Source organism: Carcharodon carcharias, chromosome 13 (genome assembly GCF_017639515.1).
Source record: "Carcharodon carcharias isolate sCarCar2 chromosome 13, sCarCar2.pri, whole genome shotgun sequence".
NCBI lineage: Eukaryota > Metazoa > Chordata > Chondrichthyes > Lamniformes > Lamnidae > Carcharodon > Carcharodon carcharias.
The window spans coordinates 97,566,106-97,583,485 of NC_054479.1; the positions used below are offsets into that span (position 1 = coordinate 97,566,106).

A 17,380-nucleotide genomic window follows, 5' to 3' on the forward strand; every position below is an offset into this window, starting at 1 on the left:
GGGTCTTCTTCTTTCTACCACAGAATTAAGTCTCGGCCTTCTTTTTGACTTCACTGTCGGCCAGACGTCTCTCAGTCACAATCTCAACTTGTCTTAGTTCAGTAGTTGAGCTACCTATGACTTGCATCTTGGAAAGTTCTATGACTTTTGCTTTTAAAGCCTTTTTAGCTTCACTTAGCTAATTCTTCAGCTCTTCTGTCTCCTTCTTGTATCTCTTGGCTTCCTCCTGGAAACTTGAACATCGCTGCATCTTCTCTGCCAACTGGTTCTTCAGTTTGTTCAGACCGGCGTTCAATTCTTCTTGTTTCTCTTTATAATTTTTCAGATGCACAAACTTTGACCTGAGGGAATCTTGTAGTGTGTGAAGATCTTTCAACAGGTTTCCTTTTCTTTACGAAGCTCATTCGCTTCATCTTGAACTCTGTCATTCAGCAGTCTCTTTGGGTTTCTTTTGCTGTTCTTCCATGCTGTTGTTGAAGACAGTCTTCATTTCTTCAGGTTGCTGGATCCTTACACACTCGTTTTTTACGCTGTTGCGGTCCTTGGACTCTCCAAGCTCTTTTAGAAGTACATTGCCTTGTTCCTTTGTCAAGACAGGAACTCTTCCAGATTCCTTTTGAAATCTTACTGGCCAATCAAGGTTAATTTCCATCAAATAATTTCCACATAGAAGGCTTGGTCCTCTACCTTCTAATACCATAACGGGCAGATGTGCTGTTTGGTTTCTTTGATGAACCATTACTCTGGTGAGACCTTTTACTTGGAGTTCTTCGCCTGTGTACATTTTCAACTTGGCAGATGTTTGTCACAAATTTAATTGTTGATCAATTATTACAGTGGTAGAAGCACCTGTGTCTACTTCCATTTTTAATGGTTTACCATTCGTTTGCACTGTAACAAATATTGGCTCTGTCTTCCCAACTCTCACCTTGAATAATGAATAAGTGTCAGAATTGGTTGTTTCTGGCTCTTCTACACTATAGACTTCATTGGACTTGGTTTGTTGTTTGGAGGCTTGTTTAAATCTCACTTTGCACTGTCCCATTATGTGTCTATTTCTGCGACAAAAGTAATGTTCTACTTTTTAAAATTGCCAGTTGCTAGAAGACTAATTGTTTTCACATTGATGAAAATTATTTTTCGATTTAGTTGCTAGGCTGTTTCCTCTCATTTTCGGTTAGTGGGGGCTGTTGCCCATTTCATGGTGGAGTCCCGGCTTTTCACTCCACTTTTGGCTCACTGTTCCCACCCAACAAGGAGAATGGCGCCATTTTGCGCCCCTTGAATTTCTTGGGAATCCCTTGCAGTGGTTTCCATCACTGTAGCTATTTCTAATGATTTCTTAAAATCGAGAATCACTTCAGCCAGTAATCTTCACTGAATAGTGTCTTCCTACACATCACATAATAAATGATCTCTGAGCATGTCATTCAGAGTTTCACTGAAATCACAATATTCCATTAGTTGTTTTAATTTCACCACATAGGTAGCAATTGTCTCCCTTGGGGCTCTATTCTGTGAATCGAACCCGAACCTCTGCATTGTGACTGAGGGCTTGGGTTGAAAATGTCCCTTAACGAGGTTTACCAATTCACTGAAAGTCTTCAAATTTGGGTCACTGGGGACCTTCAAGCTTTGAATTAAACTGTAGGCCTTGCTCCCACAAATGCTCAGGAGAATCACTCTCCTTTTTTCCTCCCCCAAAATTTTGTTTGCTTGAAAGAAGAACTCAAGGCGTTCTATATATTGAGACCAATCATCTGTGGCTGGCTCAAAGGGATTGATTCTGACAAATTGTGGCATTTCAGATGAGTATCTTCTTTTATTTTTAACGAATGTAGATACTCACAGTCGCTGGGCGAGGTACAGCACCAAATCTAATTTATCCTCATTTCCAGTTTACTATAGAGTTTATCTTCCAGGCAACTTTTCTTGCTGGACACATTTAACTTCTGTTTATGTGACAGCAGCAGCATGCGTGCATCAAACTCCATAACTAAAGAAGAACTTTTCTGTAGATGTTCCCCACACTGTTAACACATTGGTTTGCACAAATCATTTGCTCGTACAACACAGGATTATTCTTAAAGCTACAGTCCTACAAATCCCAAAACTATAATTACTATACAATCTTTCTCTCTCTCTCTCTCTCTCTCCCCCTCCCTCACACTTGGACAAATACGCAATGGCTCACTTTTAAGTACAATCACTGATGTCAGGCAGGAAAATAATTTGTTCACAACAAAGCCCTATGCAGCAAATTAGATGAATGATCAGTGAATCTATTTTTGGTGGTGTGGGTTGAGGAAGAAAGGTTGACTAAGTCACTGGAAGAACACATGCTCATGGTGTCATGGGATCTTTTACACCCAATGAAACAGATAAAACATTGATTTAATCTCTCATCTAAAAGGAGAGCCCTTCTGGCATTGCAGCATTGTACCCGAATGCATGTTTAACTTATGCTTCTAAATCTTGGACTTGACTGTGAAATCACAATCTTCTGATTCAGAAGAGCCAGGCTGATGCACAGATGAAAAATTTGCCCAGGTAGATGAGATAAACCAAGAAGTCATGGTCAGGTAATGCCAATTTTGGACTATAGGAACCTACCAATTGTAGGAGGTGAATAAAAAGCTCCACCACTTTCAAATCATGAGTAACAATGCACTTGAGATAAATTAAGTAAATAAAATATAAACATTAATTTCAAATGAAACACAATCTGTATTATGTTGGTAAGCCAAACCAATGTTGTATAACATCTAATGTTTTTGCAATAGGGGAATGTTTTGTCATTGGACAATCACACTTTAAGAGTTTTGATGATAAGTATTTCACCTTCAGTGGGACATGCCAGTACTTACTAGCTAAGGACTGTGAAGAAAATACATTTTCAGTCTTCATTGAGAAAGTGCAGGTACCGAAGGCAGACATTTTACTCTATTTAATGTTAAACAATGCTCATGGTTAGCAACAATATTCAGTACTTTAACCTCTCTTTCCAGTGTGCAGATGACCCAGATGCAATTTGTGTAAGATCAGCTACACTGAAGTTCCAAGAGCTGGGCAACATGACTATAAAACTTAAACATGGCGGTAGAGTTTCAGTGAATGGCATGGATGTACAGCCACCGCTAATTCAAGGTTTACACTTAATTATTACCTATATTAATTATGCATTATAAGAGGTTACGTGTTCTGTATAATGAAGGATCCTTTTCAGTTACTATTCAAGTTTGTTAACTGGTTGAAAGAAAAATGAAGTAGTTAAAACAAAGAACAGACTTCTTCCTGCTTTACTCCCCTCTGCCTGTCTTGTTTTCTTTTGTCGTTTGAATCCTGAGAAATTCAGTTTTCATCTTCCAATAATAAGGGTTCCAACATCTATATGGGGTGTTCCTACTCCAATTCCCTTCACAGACCCTGCTCCATTATAGCCATCCATTGGATTCCCTAATCACTTCCAGCCCCACTCTCCTCTAGCCCCTCCCACTCCTTTACAGGCTGTAGCTTTAGGATAGGAGACGTGAGGGCCAATTAAAACTCCTGGCGGGAGTTTTGTGTACAGGGATGGAGGCTAACAGCTAATCCTCATATGCTCTGCAATGTGAGGCCAGGGAGAGTTTTACTCCGTGGTCTGATCTGTATCAGCTGCAGTCAGGTACCTGCCCAAGCCTGGTGTGATGCAATAGCTGGCCACCAGGCAGGCATGGGGGTTTCAAGTGGCTAGCACCAGCGACTCAAAGGAACAGCCACTTGGTTAAGAGGTTGGAAAGGGGGCACCAGGAAGGCCTGTGGTTGAAGAGGAAAGCTGGGAGCAGGGAATGCCCATGGTCTCCTTGTGGGATTCAGAGGAACACTCCTATTTTTCCTAACGCACCAAAGAAACTAAAAAGAAAAATCAGCTTAATTTATGAATCACACCTACTATCTGGCAGAAAACAACAACAGTTGCTCTGCGTAGGCCTTGGGTTAAAATTGCAGTCACGTCCCACTGATGTCATCAAACCCCGATCTGTATATCGGCTGGGTTCCCACTCACCTGCTCAAAGAAACTGGTTGAGACTGCAACCTGCAAAAAGGCACTGGAATCAAAGCCGGTAAATTGGGCTGATTACTTCAGGTTCGTTCCTGATTCCTGGTTGGATGGACAGAGTTAAAATTAGCCCCATTACGCGATTTCTGAGTTAGCAAGTTTACATGGGAAGGAATTACTGATATTTCAATATAGAGATGCCTTGAATGCTTTTCTTGTGGAGGTTGATACATATGAGATTGTCGATGAATCTAATAAGTAACAGAAACAGTCAAGTCATTGAGAGACAAATGAATCCAAGCTGTAATTGGTTTATTAACTGCACTGGTGCTGGCTGCAAATCCAAATGCCGAATAGTAGCAGTTATAAAGAACCTCTATTTGTACCTTCAACTGAAGTTCTGGGTTCTGCATCAGACCCAGGAGGCTCTTGCTGTGGCCACTTGGCTTCAGTGATTCCTGAGATGGCACTGACCAGCACCTACACAGAGAAGTTTCCAATATGAGTGCCAATTTCCTTCTATTGTGCTCTAGGCATGGTCACTGCTCACTGATTGGTATGAGAGTAGAACAATGTGCAGCTGTGAGATTTTGAAATGCTTCTGTCATTGTTGTCTGTAATTATTCCCCAGGTGAGATAAAGCCCCCATAGTAACAGTGGCACAATTCAAGAAAGGTACCATTGTTATGCGTGTAGCTTGAGTAAGCCTGCACATGGGAAACCATCGTAGTTGCTCCATAACCAACTGCAGTGTAGAATAATATTTCCCCATGATCTCACTTGCATATAACTGGGTTTCAAACTCTTCCAGATTTCCCCAATCACTTTCCAGTTTTATCTGTAGAGAGGCAATTTACTGCTGAGTACAATGCCTCTATATTAACCTCATTTCAAAGCAAGGGCTCTAATCTGTACCTAGAGCTCTATTTAAGTGAAGTCTCTTCAACCTATCACAGTTACCCATTGCCCACCCATGCTCAGTCTGTACCCTGTATGTGCACCAGTGCCTGCTTCAATTGCGGGGAGTATGTTTATTCTCGGATGCTTTCAATTCAGCTAGTATTCAATTCAATTTTCTTTGCCCTGTAACGATAGAAGATGGCATAACATGGATGTATAAGTGCATTCAGTTTGGGTTTCACCAGGCCACTCAGCTCTGACTTCATTACAGCTTTGATCCAAACATGGATAAACATGAACTCAAGATGTGAGGTGAGAGTGACTGCTCTTGACATCAAGGCAGCTTTTGGCCGAGTGTGGCATCAAGGATCCCAGGCAAAACTGGAGTCAAGGGAATCAGGAGGAGAACTCTCCACTGGTTGGATTCATACCTAATGTAAAAGTAGATGGTTGTGGTTGTTGGAAGGCAAGCATCTCAGTCCCAGGATATCACTGCAGGAGTTCCTCAGGGCAATGACCTATGCCAAACCATCTTCAGCTGCTTCATCAGTGACCTTCCCTCCATCATAAAGTCAGAAGTATGGAATTTTGCAGGTGATTGCACAATGTTCAGCACCCCTAGACACTGAAGCAGTCCATGTCCATATGCAGCTGGACCTGGTCAATATTCAGGTTTGGGCTCATAAGTGGCAAGTAACATTCACACAATACAAGTGCCAGGTAATGACCATCTCCAACAAGAGAGATTCTTACCATTGCCCCTTGACATTTAATAGCATTACCATCATTGAATCCCCCAATATCAACATCCTAGGGATTACCATTGACTAGAAGCTGAACTGGACTAGCCATGTAAATACCATGGCTACAAGAGCAGGTTAGAGGCTAGGAATTCTGTGGAGAGTAACTCACCTCCTGACTCCCCAAAGCCTGTCCACCGTTTACAAGGCACAAGTCAGGAGTGCAATGGAATACTCTCCACTTACCTGGATAAGTGCAGCTCCAACAACAATCAAGAATCTCATCACCATCCAGGACAAAGCAGCCCACTTGATTGGCACCACATCCACCACCTTCAACATTCACTCCCTCCACCATTGATGTACACTGGCAGCAGTGTGTACCATCTATAAGATGCATAACTCACCAAGGCTCTTTAGATAGCAACTTCCAAACCTGCAAACTCTATCACTTAGAAGGACAAGGGCAGCGGATGCATGGGAACATCATGACTTGCAAGTTACCCTCCAAGCCACATACCATCCTGACTTGGAACTATATTGTTATTCCTTCCCTGTTGCTGGGTCAAAATCTTGGAACACTCTCCCTAACAGCACATGGGTGTACCTACACCACATGGACTGCTGCAATTCAAGAAGGTGGCTCACCACCACCTTCTCAAAGGGATGGGCAATAAATAAATGCTGACATCCCATGAATAAATAAATAAATCAATAATTCACTCATTCATTTTAATACTATATTCAATTAATACAGTATTATGCTCTTTCATACATTTGCTGTACATCAAAACATTGATGTATCAACATGCTAAGCATATGTATATAAAGTCACAGAATGATACAACAGAGAGGAAAACCATTCAGCCATCATACCTGCACTGGCTCTTTGAAAGATCTATCCAATTAGTCCCCTCTCCTGCCCTTTCCTCATAACTCTGCAAATTTCACCCTTCAAGCTTTTATCTAATTTTCTTTGGTAAGTTATTATGAATTTACTTCCACCACTCTTTCAGGCTGCATACCCAGATCATAACAATTCATGTCATTTTCTTTTCTCATGTTGCCTCTGGTTAATTTTACCAATTACCTTAAAAATGCTTCCTTTAGTTGCTGACCCTTTCACCACTGGAAAGAGTTTATCCTTATTTATCCCATTGAAGCCATTCATGATTTTGAACATCTCTATCAAATCTCCCTTCAATCTTCTCAGTTCGGGATGAACCTCAACAAAGACCAAGCATTATCGTTGCCTTTTTATCAGCCTTCTCAACTTGTCTGGCCACTGTTACAGATGTCTGTATGCACATCCTGAAGGCTGTTTGTTGCTACACCCTTTTAAAATGTACACACAACATACATTATTAGTTCCATCTGCTCATTCAATTTTCACTGGGGTAAATTTTCTTCTTCAAAAGCATGAGAAGTAATCTGTTGGAATAGATCATGCACCCTTTGTAGAAGTTACCTGATTCTCATTCCAGTGATGTCAATGGAATGAAATTCCTCCGGGTTCTCTAATGGGCGACTGGGTGATCGGCTCTGCTAAGTCTTTCTGAAGTAGTAGCAAAATTGTAGAGGTCGCGACTGTGCAGCTGTGAGCATATAATTTTGTTAATAGCAGTGCAAAGGTGTCAGCAAATCACACACAATTGTGACGGTGCTCACGAGTCGTTCAGTTTATAAATATTGCAATATTTGGTAAACCGGCAATGAGACTGACATTAGATGTGTGGAAGGGGAAGAATTCTGTTTTCCTGCCATAATCTCTCTCATAAAAAATGACACAAAACATGGAAATAAAACAGTTAACCCCATTTGAAAACGCTAACTCGAATATAGGAACAGAGGGCTAAATGGCTATGTGAAATTTCTATGGCTATAATTCTCACTTAGAGACAAAAGGAAAGATGGTTGTTTTTCCACAGCAATACTTTGTTTAGAATTACATTGTTGCTTATCTAATTACATTCATTCTGATTTCTATGAATTTATTGTAGGTGTTCTTCGTATTCAGCACACTGTTCTGTTGTCGATTCGGGTGACCTATGATCAAGACTTTCAGTTTGACTGGGATGGATACGGAAAGGTTTATCTGAAGGTACACCCTGAAACCTGCAGATGTATATTAGATTTTGCGTTACTTTAGCACTGAATTAACTTTTGTCTTCTTTCTTTAGCTGGGAGTCATATACACAGGTACAACCTGTGGTTTGTGTGGAAATTTCAATGGAAATCAAGGTGACGACTTCCTCACGCCATCTGGACTTGTTGAAACTGAAACGGTCAATTTTGGGAACTCTTGGAAGGTGAATGGAGGCTGTGCTGACCTGAAGCGGATACATGCTGACCCATGCAATTTAAATCCCAAGAGAGGTAATTGGGTTTCAATACATTTTGGAAGTCTTGAATGCACCTTATTTAATTCAACACGGCTAGTTAACTATTCTCTGGGCTATTTTGGTTAAGTGCAGAATGAAAAATATGGATATGAAACCAATCTAAAAGATGAATTTAAAGATCCTGTGCCTTCAGTGGGGACTCATACTTGAAGGAGAAATTGGTGACCTCTGTTGTGCGCTCTCTTCAAATGTGGCTTCTTGCTCAGAGCACTGGCTGTACGCTTAGATTAGATATTTAATGTATTTAGCATGGGAAATCATGCAATCCATCCTGTATCACAATTTCTTATGTGGAAAACCTAAGAAGAACATTAGAAGCCTTCATTTTGGTTACCACACTAATAGCGTTACTTGAAGTATTACCAAACAATTATGGGGTTTCTAATACTTTTAACTCTTGGCATCTACTGGGATATTTAAGGTTCTTTCATTTCCAGTGGAGGTGTTTTCTAGCAAGGCAGAATTGTTAAAATTGGGTTTTCCTTCAATTTTTTTTAGTTGAGATATCCAACATTATAAATAAAACACTCCAAAATGTTACTGCAATAGACTATCTCTTCCCTCTAAGAATAAAAAAGTCAGAAAAATAACGTTAAAGGAAGAGCTCAGTCAAGCAGCACTCCCCTTGATCTGCTGCCAGTTGGGAGCTTGGCCAGTGGCTAATCTATGAGGAGATATGTAAACAAAGCCACATGATTTCCTGAAACAAGTGCTCTGTGAAAATAATGACGGTACTGTCACCATGACCAAGTGAAGGAAGAAGGAGTTAGAGATTCCAGATTTTAAACACCCCTAGCCCTCATTATTCAGATATAAGGTATCCAATCCACTTTATTCTCTTTAAGGAAATATTTTGCTTCACTTATCATTGTGAAGTTCATAATAATAGTAAGTGAAGTAGCAGTAATATTTTCATCCTGCTTGAGTGATGTAATGCTTGACTCATTTGATTAGCGTGGCAAGTATGTTAAGATATCAGCAAATGTCAAACTGCAGCCTCTGGTGCGACAGATAGTTGGATTGTCACATGCCTTGGTCATGTAAGCAAGGCACCAACTTGGATTTTGTCTTTTATCTTAAATATTGTTGCAGTGCGGCATAATAGATCTTGCATTATAATCTCATGGACAGCATAAGTATATTTAAATGTAGATAAATAAGTAGAGTTGATAGAATCAGATACTATTCTGGATTTAACTCCTTGCTTATTACGTCCTTTCTACCAGACAGACATTTGACTCAAAGAAGGGAAAATTAGAATCAGTAAACAGGAGCTCCAATTGGAGGGCCAAGAAATAAACTCTGAATATTACAGCTAGTGAAGCTGAGTATTTACTTCTTTCTCTTTCCTTGCTGGGCACAGTCCCCAACTAAAAGGCAGACAGCTCACCTGCTTCTAGGTCTCCACTCAAGGAGCACAAGGGCATCCTCATTCTGAAGTAACTTTGCTTCCAATTCCCTCCCCCAACAACCACCTTCCCCCCTCCTACTCTTCACACACACACACCCCGCACCATCCCCACTGGGTGCTTTGCCACTGCAATGTAGCTGAGTTTGGTAATTTAGCACATGGGATAATCATACACAAGACTATACACTATCACCTAACTGCACTGTGCCACGTAACTCATGTATTACCATTTACCAAACTGTGACAGTGCACCATGGTGCTCAAGGATTACATAGAATATATATATATCTTACAATTCTGGAGGACTATGCCATGAACTTGTAACTTGAGGTAGTTTTCTTTTTTGAATGCTTTAGCTAAGCACTAGATTTACATTAGCAAATAGTCTTCTATTGCATAAATTAAGAGGCCTAAGTTTGAAGTTATCACTTTTGAAGTTATATTGAGGTAAATGGTTTCTCCATTTGTAATCACATCCCTATAGCTTTGTTCCCCAAGTTCACTAGTTGTTCTCTATGTCAAATGAACACCACTTACTTTACTTTGTATATAAGAGACACAGGTCTCTACTTCTAGGGACACCTCTGTTACATTATCTTTAAACCCATCTGGTGCAGCAGTGTCATTTTGATTTAAAAGGAAACCAAGAGTTTCTTCATTTTCAAAAGATATCTGGAAGCAATTAGGAAGATTAGTCAGATCAGAATAAGCTGTGTATCCCGAAGTTGGTTAGTTCATCTCCTATTATCATGGCTTATCCACCTGAATGCAGATCAGAAAGTTCTTCCTGTTACCTTATACCCTAATTAATATCATATCTACTGGCAAGCTACTTCATTCTCCTACAATATGCACTGATGATCTATTTCACCCAAACAATAGCCTTATAGATATGCAGATAGTAGAAGCTACATTATCTTTATAAGGGTACATTCAGTAAATCTGTACTCCCAACAAGGAAGCCTTGATCAATTGGGTGGAAGTCAAAGAACAAGAGCTATAACAGCCCAGCCTTCAAACTGTGTCACAGTTGAGCAAGGCTCCCTATTGCAGATTGTTGAATTAGCCTTTGCCTATTCTTGCTCTTTCAATATGCAGTTGAATTAAAAAGAAAAGTTTCAAAAATGATCCTAAATGTCTAAAATAATATTTCTTCCATGTGAGATCCTAGTAAAACTATTGTAGTTCTCTGTAACCCTAACATTTGTAATTACAAACAGGTATTGTCATTCGCTCCAGATCAACTATAGGAAGTAACATATGTTATGATGTGGCAGGTGATATGTGTCAGGTGGACAAAATCCACAAGGGAAACTTGGCCATACTATCACGACTGTTTTGCAATTTGTACTTATTATGAGAAGATTTGTGCTCTGAATTCATAAGTAGTGAGCCCACTAACAACTTTAGTGGGTTTAAAATTAAATTAAAACATTTATTAACAAAATAAAAGAATTCAAACACATCCATGAGATTAGAGTTACTTAATACTATAACAAATACCCAAATTCCTAATTAACCTGACTCCCAACTACGCCCCCAAGGCAACAGTCCAAATTAGATTTTAAATTTACATAAGCAATCCAGCAAGGTTACCACATGCACCCACTCGATAGTGGAATTCCAAAGGTTCTTTTAACATAACTTTAGTTATTGGACATAGCAGACTTCTACAATAGCGGATAGAGGCTTTTCCCAAGGCTGCTTCACATGATGTCCTTTCATAACTTACCGTAGCCATCCCACGCATAACATTCCATCCTCCTTTATATATGTTTCTCTCTCTTTAATGTGTAAAATCCCATAGTTCAACATTTCTTTGGAAATTTACTTTTCCCATAATATAAAAATCTTTCATGTTGCCAATATGGTCAGTACCTTTGAGAAAAATAAACATACTGCTTGGCCTTGCTTACCTTGTTAGTTGTAAACATCCTACCATCCCTTTGAAAATGAAACAACCCGTTCACTTATCTAAAAATGCAAATGTCATTCACACCTTATCTGGGGAACCCTCATCCTCGCTTGTCTATTTTAATTTTAAAAGGTCTGCTTTACACCTAACTCGTTTGATAATTTCAACTTTGCAGTCTATTTGACTCTAATTCAATTAAACCAGTCACATAGACAGAACCATCCACACTCATGCCAACAAGACTACGATAATACAATGAAAGATATTACAGTTTTGTGACTAATTGTTAAGTCCCTTTCTTCTCTATAACTCCACATTCCAGAGTTGTCAACAAGAATGTCACTCTAAGGTAAAAAAGAAAAAATTGGAAACACACAAGTTAGTCAGCATCTCTAGAAAGAACAACCAGGGAGGGAAAACCCAGAAGCTTGATTCTTTGTCCCCCAAATGCTCACCGATTGGATTTGAGCTCCCAGCATTTTCTGTTTTTTATTTCAGATTTACAGCATTTACAGCATATTTTACTTGTTAAGCTATGGTAATTAGCTTAGTTTACCATGGACCTGGTGAAGTTAGAAATTATGTTTCATAATTATACATACTGAAATTGATCCATCAAACATATAGTAATGCAGTGATAATGTTATTGGAACAGTAATCCAGAATTCTGGACAATTCAAAGCCAGGATGAAATTGTTTGGGCGCTACTGACACCATTTAGTGACCAAGTAGCATCTGATGTGCATGCACACATTTCTGCCTCATATTGCACCAGGCACTGTCTTGCTAAGGAACAAGCAAGAGACATCCTTTACCCACATCGGAAGTAGACATTAGTTCATTTCATAGACAAATAAGGGAACCCAACACCTTTTTCTGGTCCCTGTTGCAATGTTGGTTTGCACTGAGGGAGTGCTTAACACTATATAAGTGAAAAAAACTAAGTACTTACTATATTATTGCTGCTCCAGGTCCCCAGATTTTGGATGCCATGCACAGCTGCAACATCGAAGCCCTTCGATCCCCCTCCAGCTCCAACCTGCTAGCCTTCCCCCCACCTCCAAAAGTACACCCTGACCCCCAACAGCACTCTCAATGTGTGCAATGTTCCCCAAAAGTATTCCCAAGATCTATGATCTTCCTACCCTATGTCCTACACCCAAACAGTACTCCTGAGGTTTGCAAATTTCTTTTATTCGTTCATGGGATGCGGGCGTCGCTGGCTAGGCCAGCATTTATTGCCCATCCCTAATTGCCTTTGTTCAGAGGGCATTTAAGTGTCAGCCTCATTGCTGTGGGTCTGGAGTCACATGTAGGCCACACCACCAGATTTCCTTCCCTAAAGGACATTATTGAGCCAGATAGGTTTTTACAACAATCGGCAATAGTTTCATGGTCATCATCAGATTTTTAATTCCTGATTTTTATTGAATTCAAATTCCACCATCTGCCATGGTGGGATTTGAACCCTGGTTTCCAGAGCATTACCAGGGTCTCTGGAATATTAGTCTAATGACAATACCACTGTACCACCGCCTCCCCCATCAAGCCCTGATTGCAGACCCCAAGGCCCACCCATTCCTCCTACAGAACCCCAATGATTGTGGGGCCCCTAACACAGCACTCCATAAGGCCCAAGGCCCAAAGTCTGGGGCTCCTCAAACCTTCCCTTTTGAATGTGGGCAGTTAACACTGTGCAGGTAAGTTTCCCAAAATTTGGGCCCATTATTAGTAAATTGACCCTGAAACTGTTGAATTGCCATAACAACCCAATTGAGGAAAGATCCTGATCTGGCCAATGGTAGACTACAGCTCCCCAGCAATGAGGTTGGGTCATAACTGCCCTCTGAAGCTATGCTGTTGTGTCAAACCTTTGCAAAGAATAGGAAGAATATAACCAGGTGAACCACTCTGCTGTGATCTAAGCACTGAATTAGGATATGATGAAGCCCACTTAACTCCACAAAGTCTTTCTCATTAACATATGGGAACTGGATTCAAAGTTGGGAGAACAGTCCCACTGACAGGCCAAGTGACAGTCTGGCTAAGTCGTACTCTAGAAACCAAATCCTGATGTCAAGCTGAGGGCTTTCTCCATCATGTCATGTGGCACTACTACCATGGTTGAATGTGATACATTATGAAGAGCTCATAACTGAGTATCACGTGGCACTACTGATCATCAGCAACAGCAGAATTTTATTCCACCACAACCTGTATCTGATGGCCCAGTATCCATCACCAGCAAATCAGAAAACCACTCCAGATTCAGCGAGGATTGTAGAAGAGCATTCTGAGAGCAGCACCAGGCATATTTAAAAATGAAATATAACCTGGCAAGGTTACAACACAAGACTACGTGCTTTTGAAACAGTAGAAGCAGCACGCTATAGAAAGAGATAAGTGAGCTCACAATTATTGGATCAGGCCAAAACTCTCCAGGCCTGCCAGATCCAGTAATGAATAATGGTGGAGGATTAAGCGACCAACTAGAGGGGGCGGGTCCAAGAACACCCTATTCTCGATAATGGTGAAGCTTAACTCATCAGTGTAAAAGAAAAGGTTGAAGCATTTGTAACAACCTTCAGCCAGAAGGAGCAAATGGACCAACCTTCTTCACCTCCTCCTGAGGGTCCCAAAATCACAGATGCTATTCTTCAGCCAATTCAATTCATTCTGTGTTATATTAAAAGACTATTGGATCCTGACAAAACTCCGGTGTAATGCTGAAGACCAGTGCTCCAGAGTTCGCTGCACCTCTAGCCGAGCTGTTCCTCAACAGCCACAGTGCTGGCATCTATCCGACAAAATGGAAAACTGCCCGGGCCTGCCTGGTCCTCAAAAAAATGGGACAAATCTAATCTGGCCAGTTAGCACCCTATCAGCCTACTCACAATCATCAGCAAAGTGATAGAAGCAATTGTCAACAGGCTGTTCAAGCACCACTTACTCACCACTAACCTGCTCATCAGTGTTCAGTTTGGGTTCTGCCAGGACTTAGCTCCAAACTCCATTACATTATTTGTCTGCACATGGGCACCAGAGATGAATTCCTTGGATGACTGCTCTTGCCAACAAGGCAAAATCTGACCAAGCGTGAAAACAAGTAAATCCAACGTCAATGTGATTTAGGAAAAGCTTTCCAGGGGCTAGAATTATATGTGGCACCCGTGGAAGGTGATTGTGGTTTTTGGAGACCAATCATCTCAGCCCCAGGATATTGCTGCAGGAGTTCCTCAGGGGAAATATCCTGGGTCAAATTATCTTCACACGTTTCATCAATGACCTTAATTTGATCGTAAAGTCGCAAGTGGGCCTTTTCGCTGATAACTGCACAGTATTCAGATAATGAAGCATGCGTGCATGCAGCAAGCATTGGACAACATCCAGATTTAGGCTGATAAGTGACAATTAACATTAATGCTACACCCCTTCCAGGTAATGTTAATTTTCAACAAGAGAGAATCAAGTCACCTGCACTTCACATTTAGTGGCATTACCATCACTGAATCACCCGCCATCAGCATCTTAGGGTCACCATCGACTAGAAACTTAACTGCACCAGCCACATAAATACAGTGGCTAAAAGAGCAAGTCAGAGGCTGGGAATTCTCTGGTGAGTGACTTGCCTCCTTACTTCCCAAAATCTTTCCATCACCTGCAAGGCACAAGTCAGGGTGGATGGAATACTCTCCACTTTCCTAGATGAGCGCAGTTGCGATAACATTCAAGATGTTCAAAACCATCCAGGGTAAAGAAATCTGCTTGATCACCATCTCTCCCATGAGCTTAAATATCCACTCCCACCACCATTGGTGTATCAGGGCTGCAGTATTATCTATGCTGAACTCCTGAAAGCCATCGTGTCTTCTTCAGCAGCTATCCCCAACTGGCAATCTCCACCACTGAGATAGACAAGGAAAATTGGTGCTTGGAAACACAATCCTTACTTAGACATATATCAACATTTAGCTATCATTGCCAGATCAAAAGTCTGGAACTATTTACCTAACTATTTACCCCTCATCACACAGTGTTCAGACGTTCAAAAAGAAGGCCCACCTACCCACTCAGGGGAAATTAGAGATGAACAATAAGTACTGGTGTTGCCAGTGACTCCCATATCTCAAGAAGGAATTATTTTTTAAGAACAAAGTGGAATAAATACAAAGCATTTTCCCTGTATTTAAATCAAATGTTATCCAGTTGCAAGGGATTATGATTCTATCTCAAATTTTTGACCTTGTTGAATCATTATCATACACATCTACCTTCCAATTACAACTATAAAATATCTGAAGTAAGTTTATTAAAAGCTTTGTACCTATGAATTATGTTGAGTGAATTAACCAGTGGTTAAATTGACTTAACTTAAACTGACCCAAACTGATAATTCTCAATGAAGGTCTTAAACATTCCTCCCTCACCAAATAGTTTAGTGTCTCATTTTGTTCTCTACAGAGAAATGGAAACTAGCATCTTCATCTTTTCTGAGGTACAGGGACTTGAAAGCACAAGGTATGGCACTCTAGCCTTGGGGGAACTGATATGAAAGAAAGTTTAAACATTAAATTTCTTTCCACCCATCTCCCTGATCTAAGCGTCTTCCAAAACACGTTTCCTTGTATTCTATCAGCCTTTTAATGGTGCGCTGAAGCAAACTCATAGTTAGTATTTGATTTAACTTACTGATTTTAATGGTGCAATTTTTAATGAAGCTTTTCTTCCCTCCTATATCAGATTCCATTCCCGTGCTTGTACAGTCTCACAATCTTCTGAGCATTAACCCTGGGTTATCACCGACAATTGCCTTCATCTTGCAGTGTTTGTCTTGCTGTTTCCACTGGGTGTCTGTGTTTTAAGGATGTCTTTATTTGTAGGCAATATGTCTGATATAGACACTTTGCTGACACTAAATATTTGAACTGGAAACACATATCACAGACTGGGTGGGTGGTGGGGTAGGGGGGTTACTAGGGTGTGTCAGTGGAGGGTACAGTTTTAGTCCAAGTCAGCTCAAATTTCCAACTTCAGTCACATTGACAGAGATTGGGTAGTAGCTATGACACTTTCACACGTTGGGCAGTCTGATTGAATCAATCAATGAAGAGATGGGGGACTTCTGATGATCTCACGGATCATTGAATGGCCATAACATAGGCTAATTATAACAGGAAAATGAGTTGAATTTTTGAGAAAATCTGATGAAGCTGCTCTGTCATGTCACCTTGGCGACATCACAGTCAATGAAAAATACAGGCGAATTCACCAATCAATAAGAAACCACATTTAAAGGTAGTGCAAGTTGGAGAACTCTCATGCAGCCTTATAGTCCTATCTTTGTGCATTCCCTTTTAATGGGATTATTATGAGTATGCAGGTTGGATGAATTTATTTTTATTTCCAGCAGTGATATGAAATTTCAGGAAATATATATTAATTTAAGACGTTAATATTAATTTACAGTAATGTTCCACTTCCTAATTCTAAATAGTATACACAAACACTATAATCAATGTGATATGCTGACCAACCATGATCCAACTGAATGATGGAACAGGCTCAAGCAACAGAATGGCCTTTTCCTGTTCCAATGTTCCTATCATAATACTGTGATGCATGTCTCTCAGGACCTACACTGCTGCTGCATGCCGAATAATTGAATCCAGTCCCAGATATATTGGGGTAAACTTTTGTCTTCTTGGGTAGTAATAGAACCTAATTGAAATCAATGGAATGATGATCTGACCAGTTCTATAATGAGTCGATTATCCGCTCTGCCAGATTGCTGTCCATGTGGTGAAGACAAGAATTTTACCCCATTGTTTTCTCAGTAACACTATCTCATCTCGTCACATAGGAAGCCGGTATCTATTATTTGGCTGTTAAACTCTCCCTTTTTGTCAAATGATATGAAGCTAAATGGCAAAAAATTCAATAACTGCAACGACCACGACAACAAAAAAATGATTG

The 17,380-nt window shown here is 40.4% G+C and overlaps 1 protein-coding gene across 1 annotated transcript in view; it reads left to right on the plus strand.

The window, feature by feature from the left end:
• The window catches only part of vwf (von Willebrand factor), a 117,964-nt gene that overhangs the window by 11,832 nt on the left and 88,752 nt on the right, over positions 1-17,380 (plus strand). The window contains exons 11-14 of the mRNA XM_041202224.1: positions 2,784-2,920; positions 3,009-3,147; positions 7,680-7,780; positions 7,860-8,055. Of these exons, the coding sequence (XP_041058158.1) occupies positions 2,784-2,920; positions 3,009-3,147; positions 7,680-7,780; positions 7,860-8,055 (573 nt within the window). The remainder of the gene's footprint in view (positions 1-2,783; positions 2,921-3,008; positions 3,148-7,679; positions 7,781-7,859; positions 8,056-17,380) is intronic.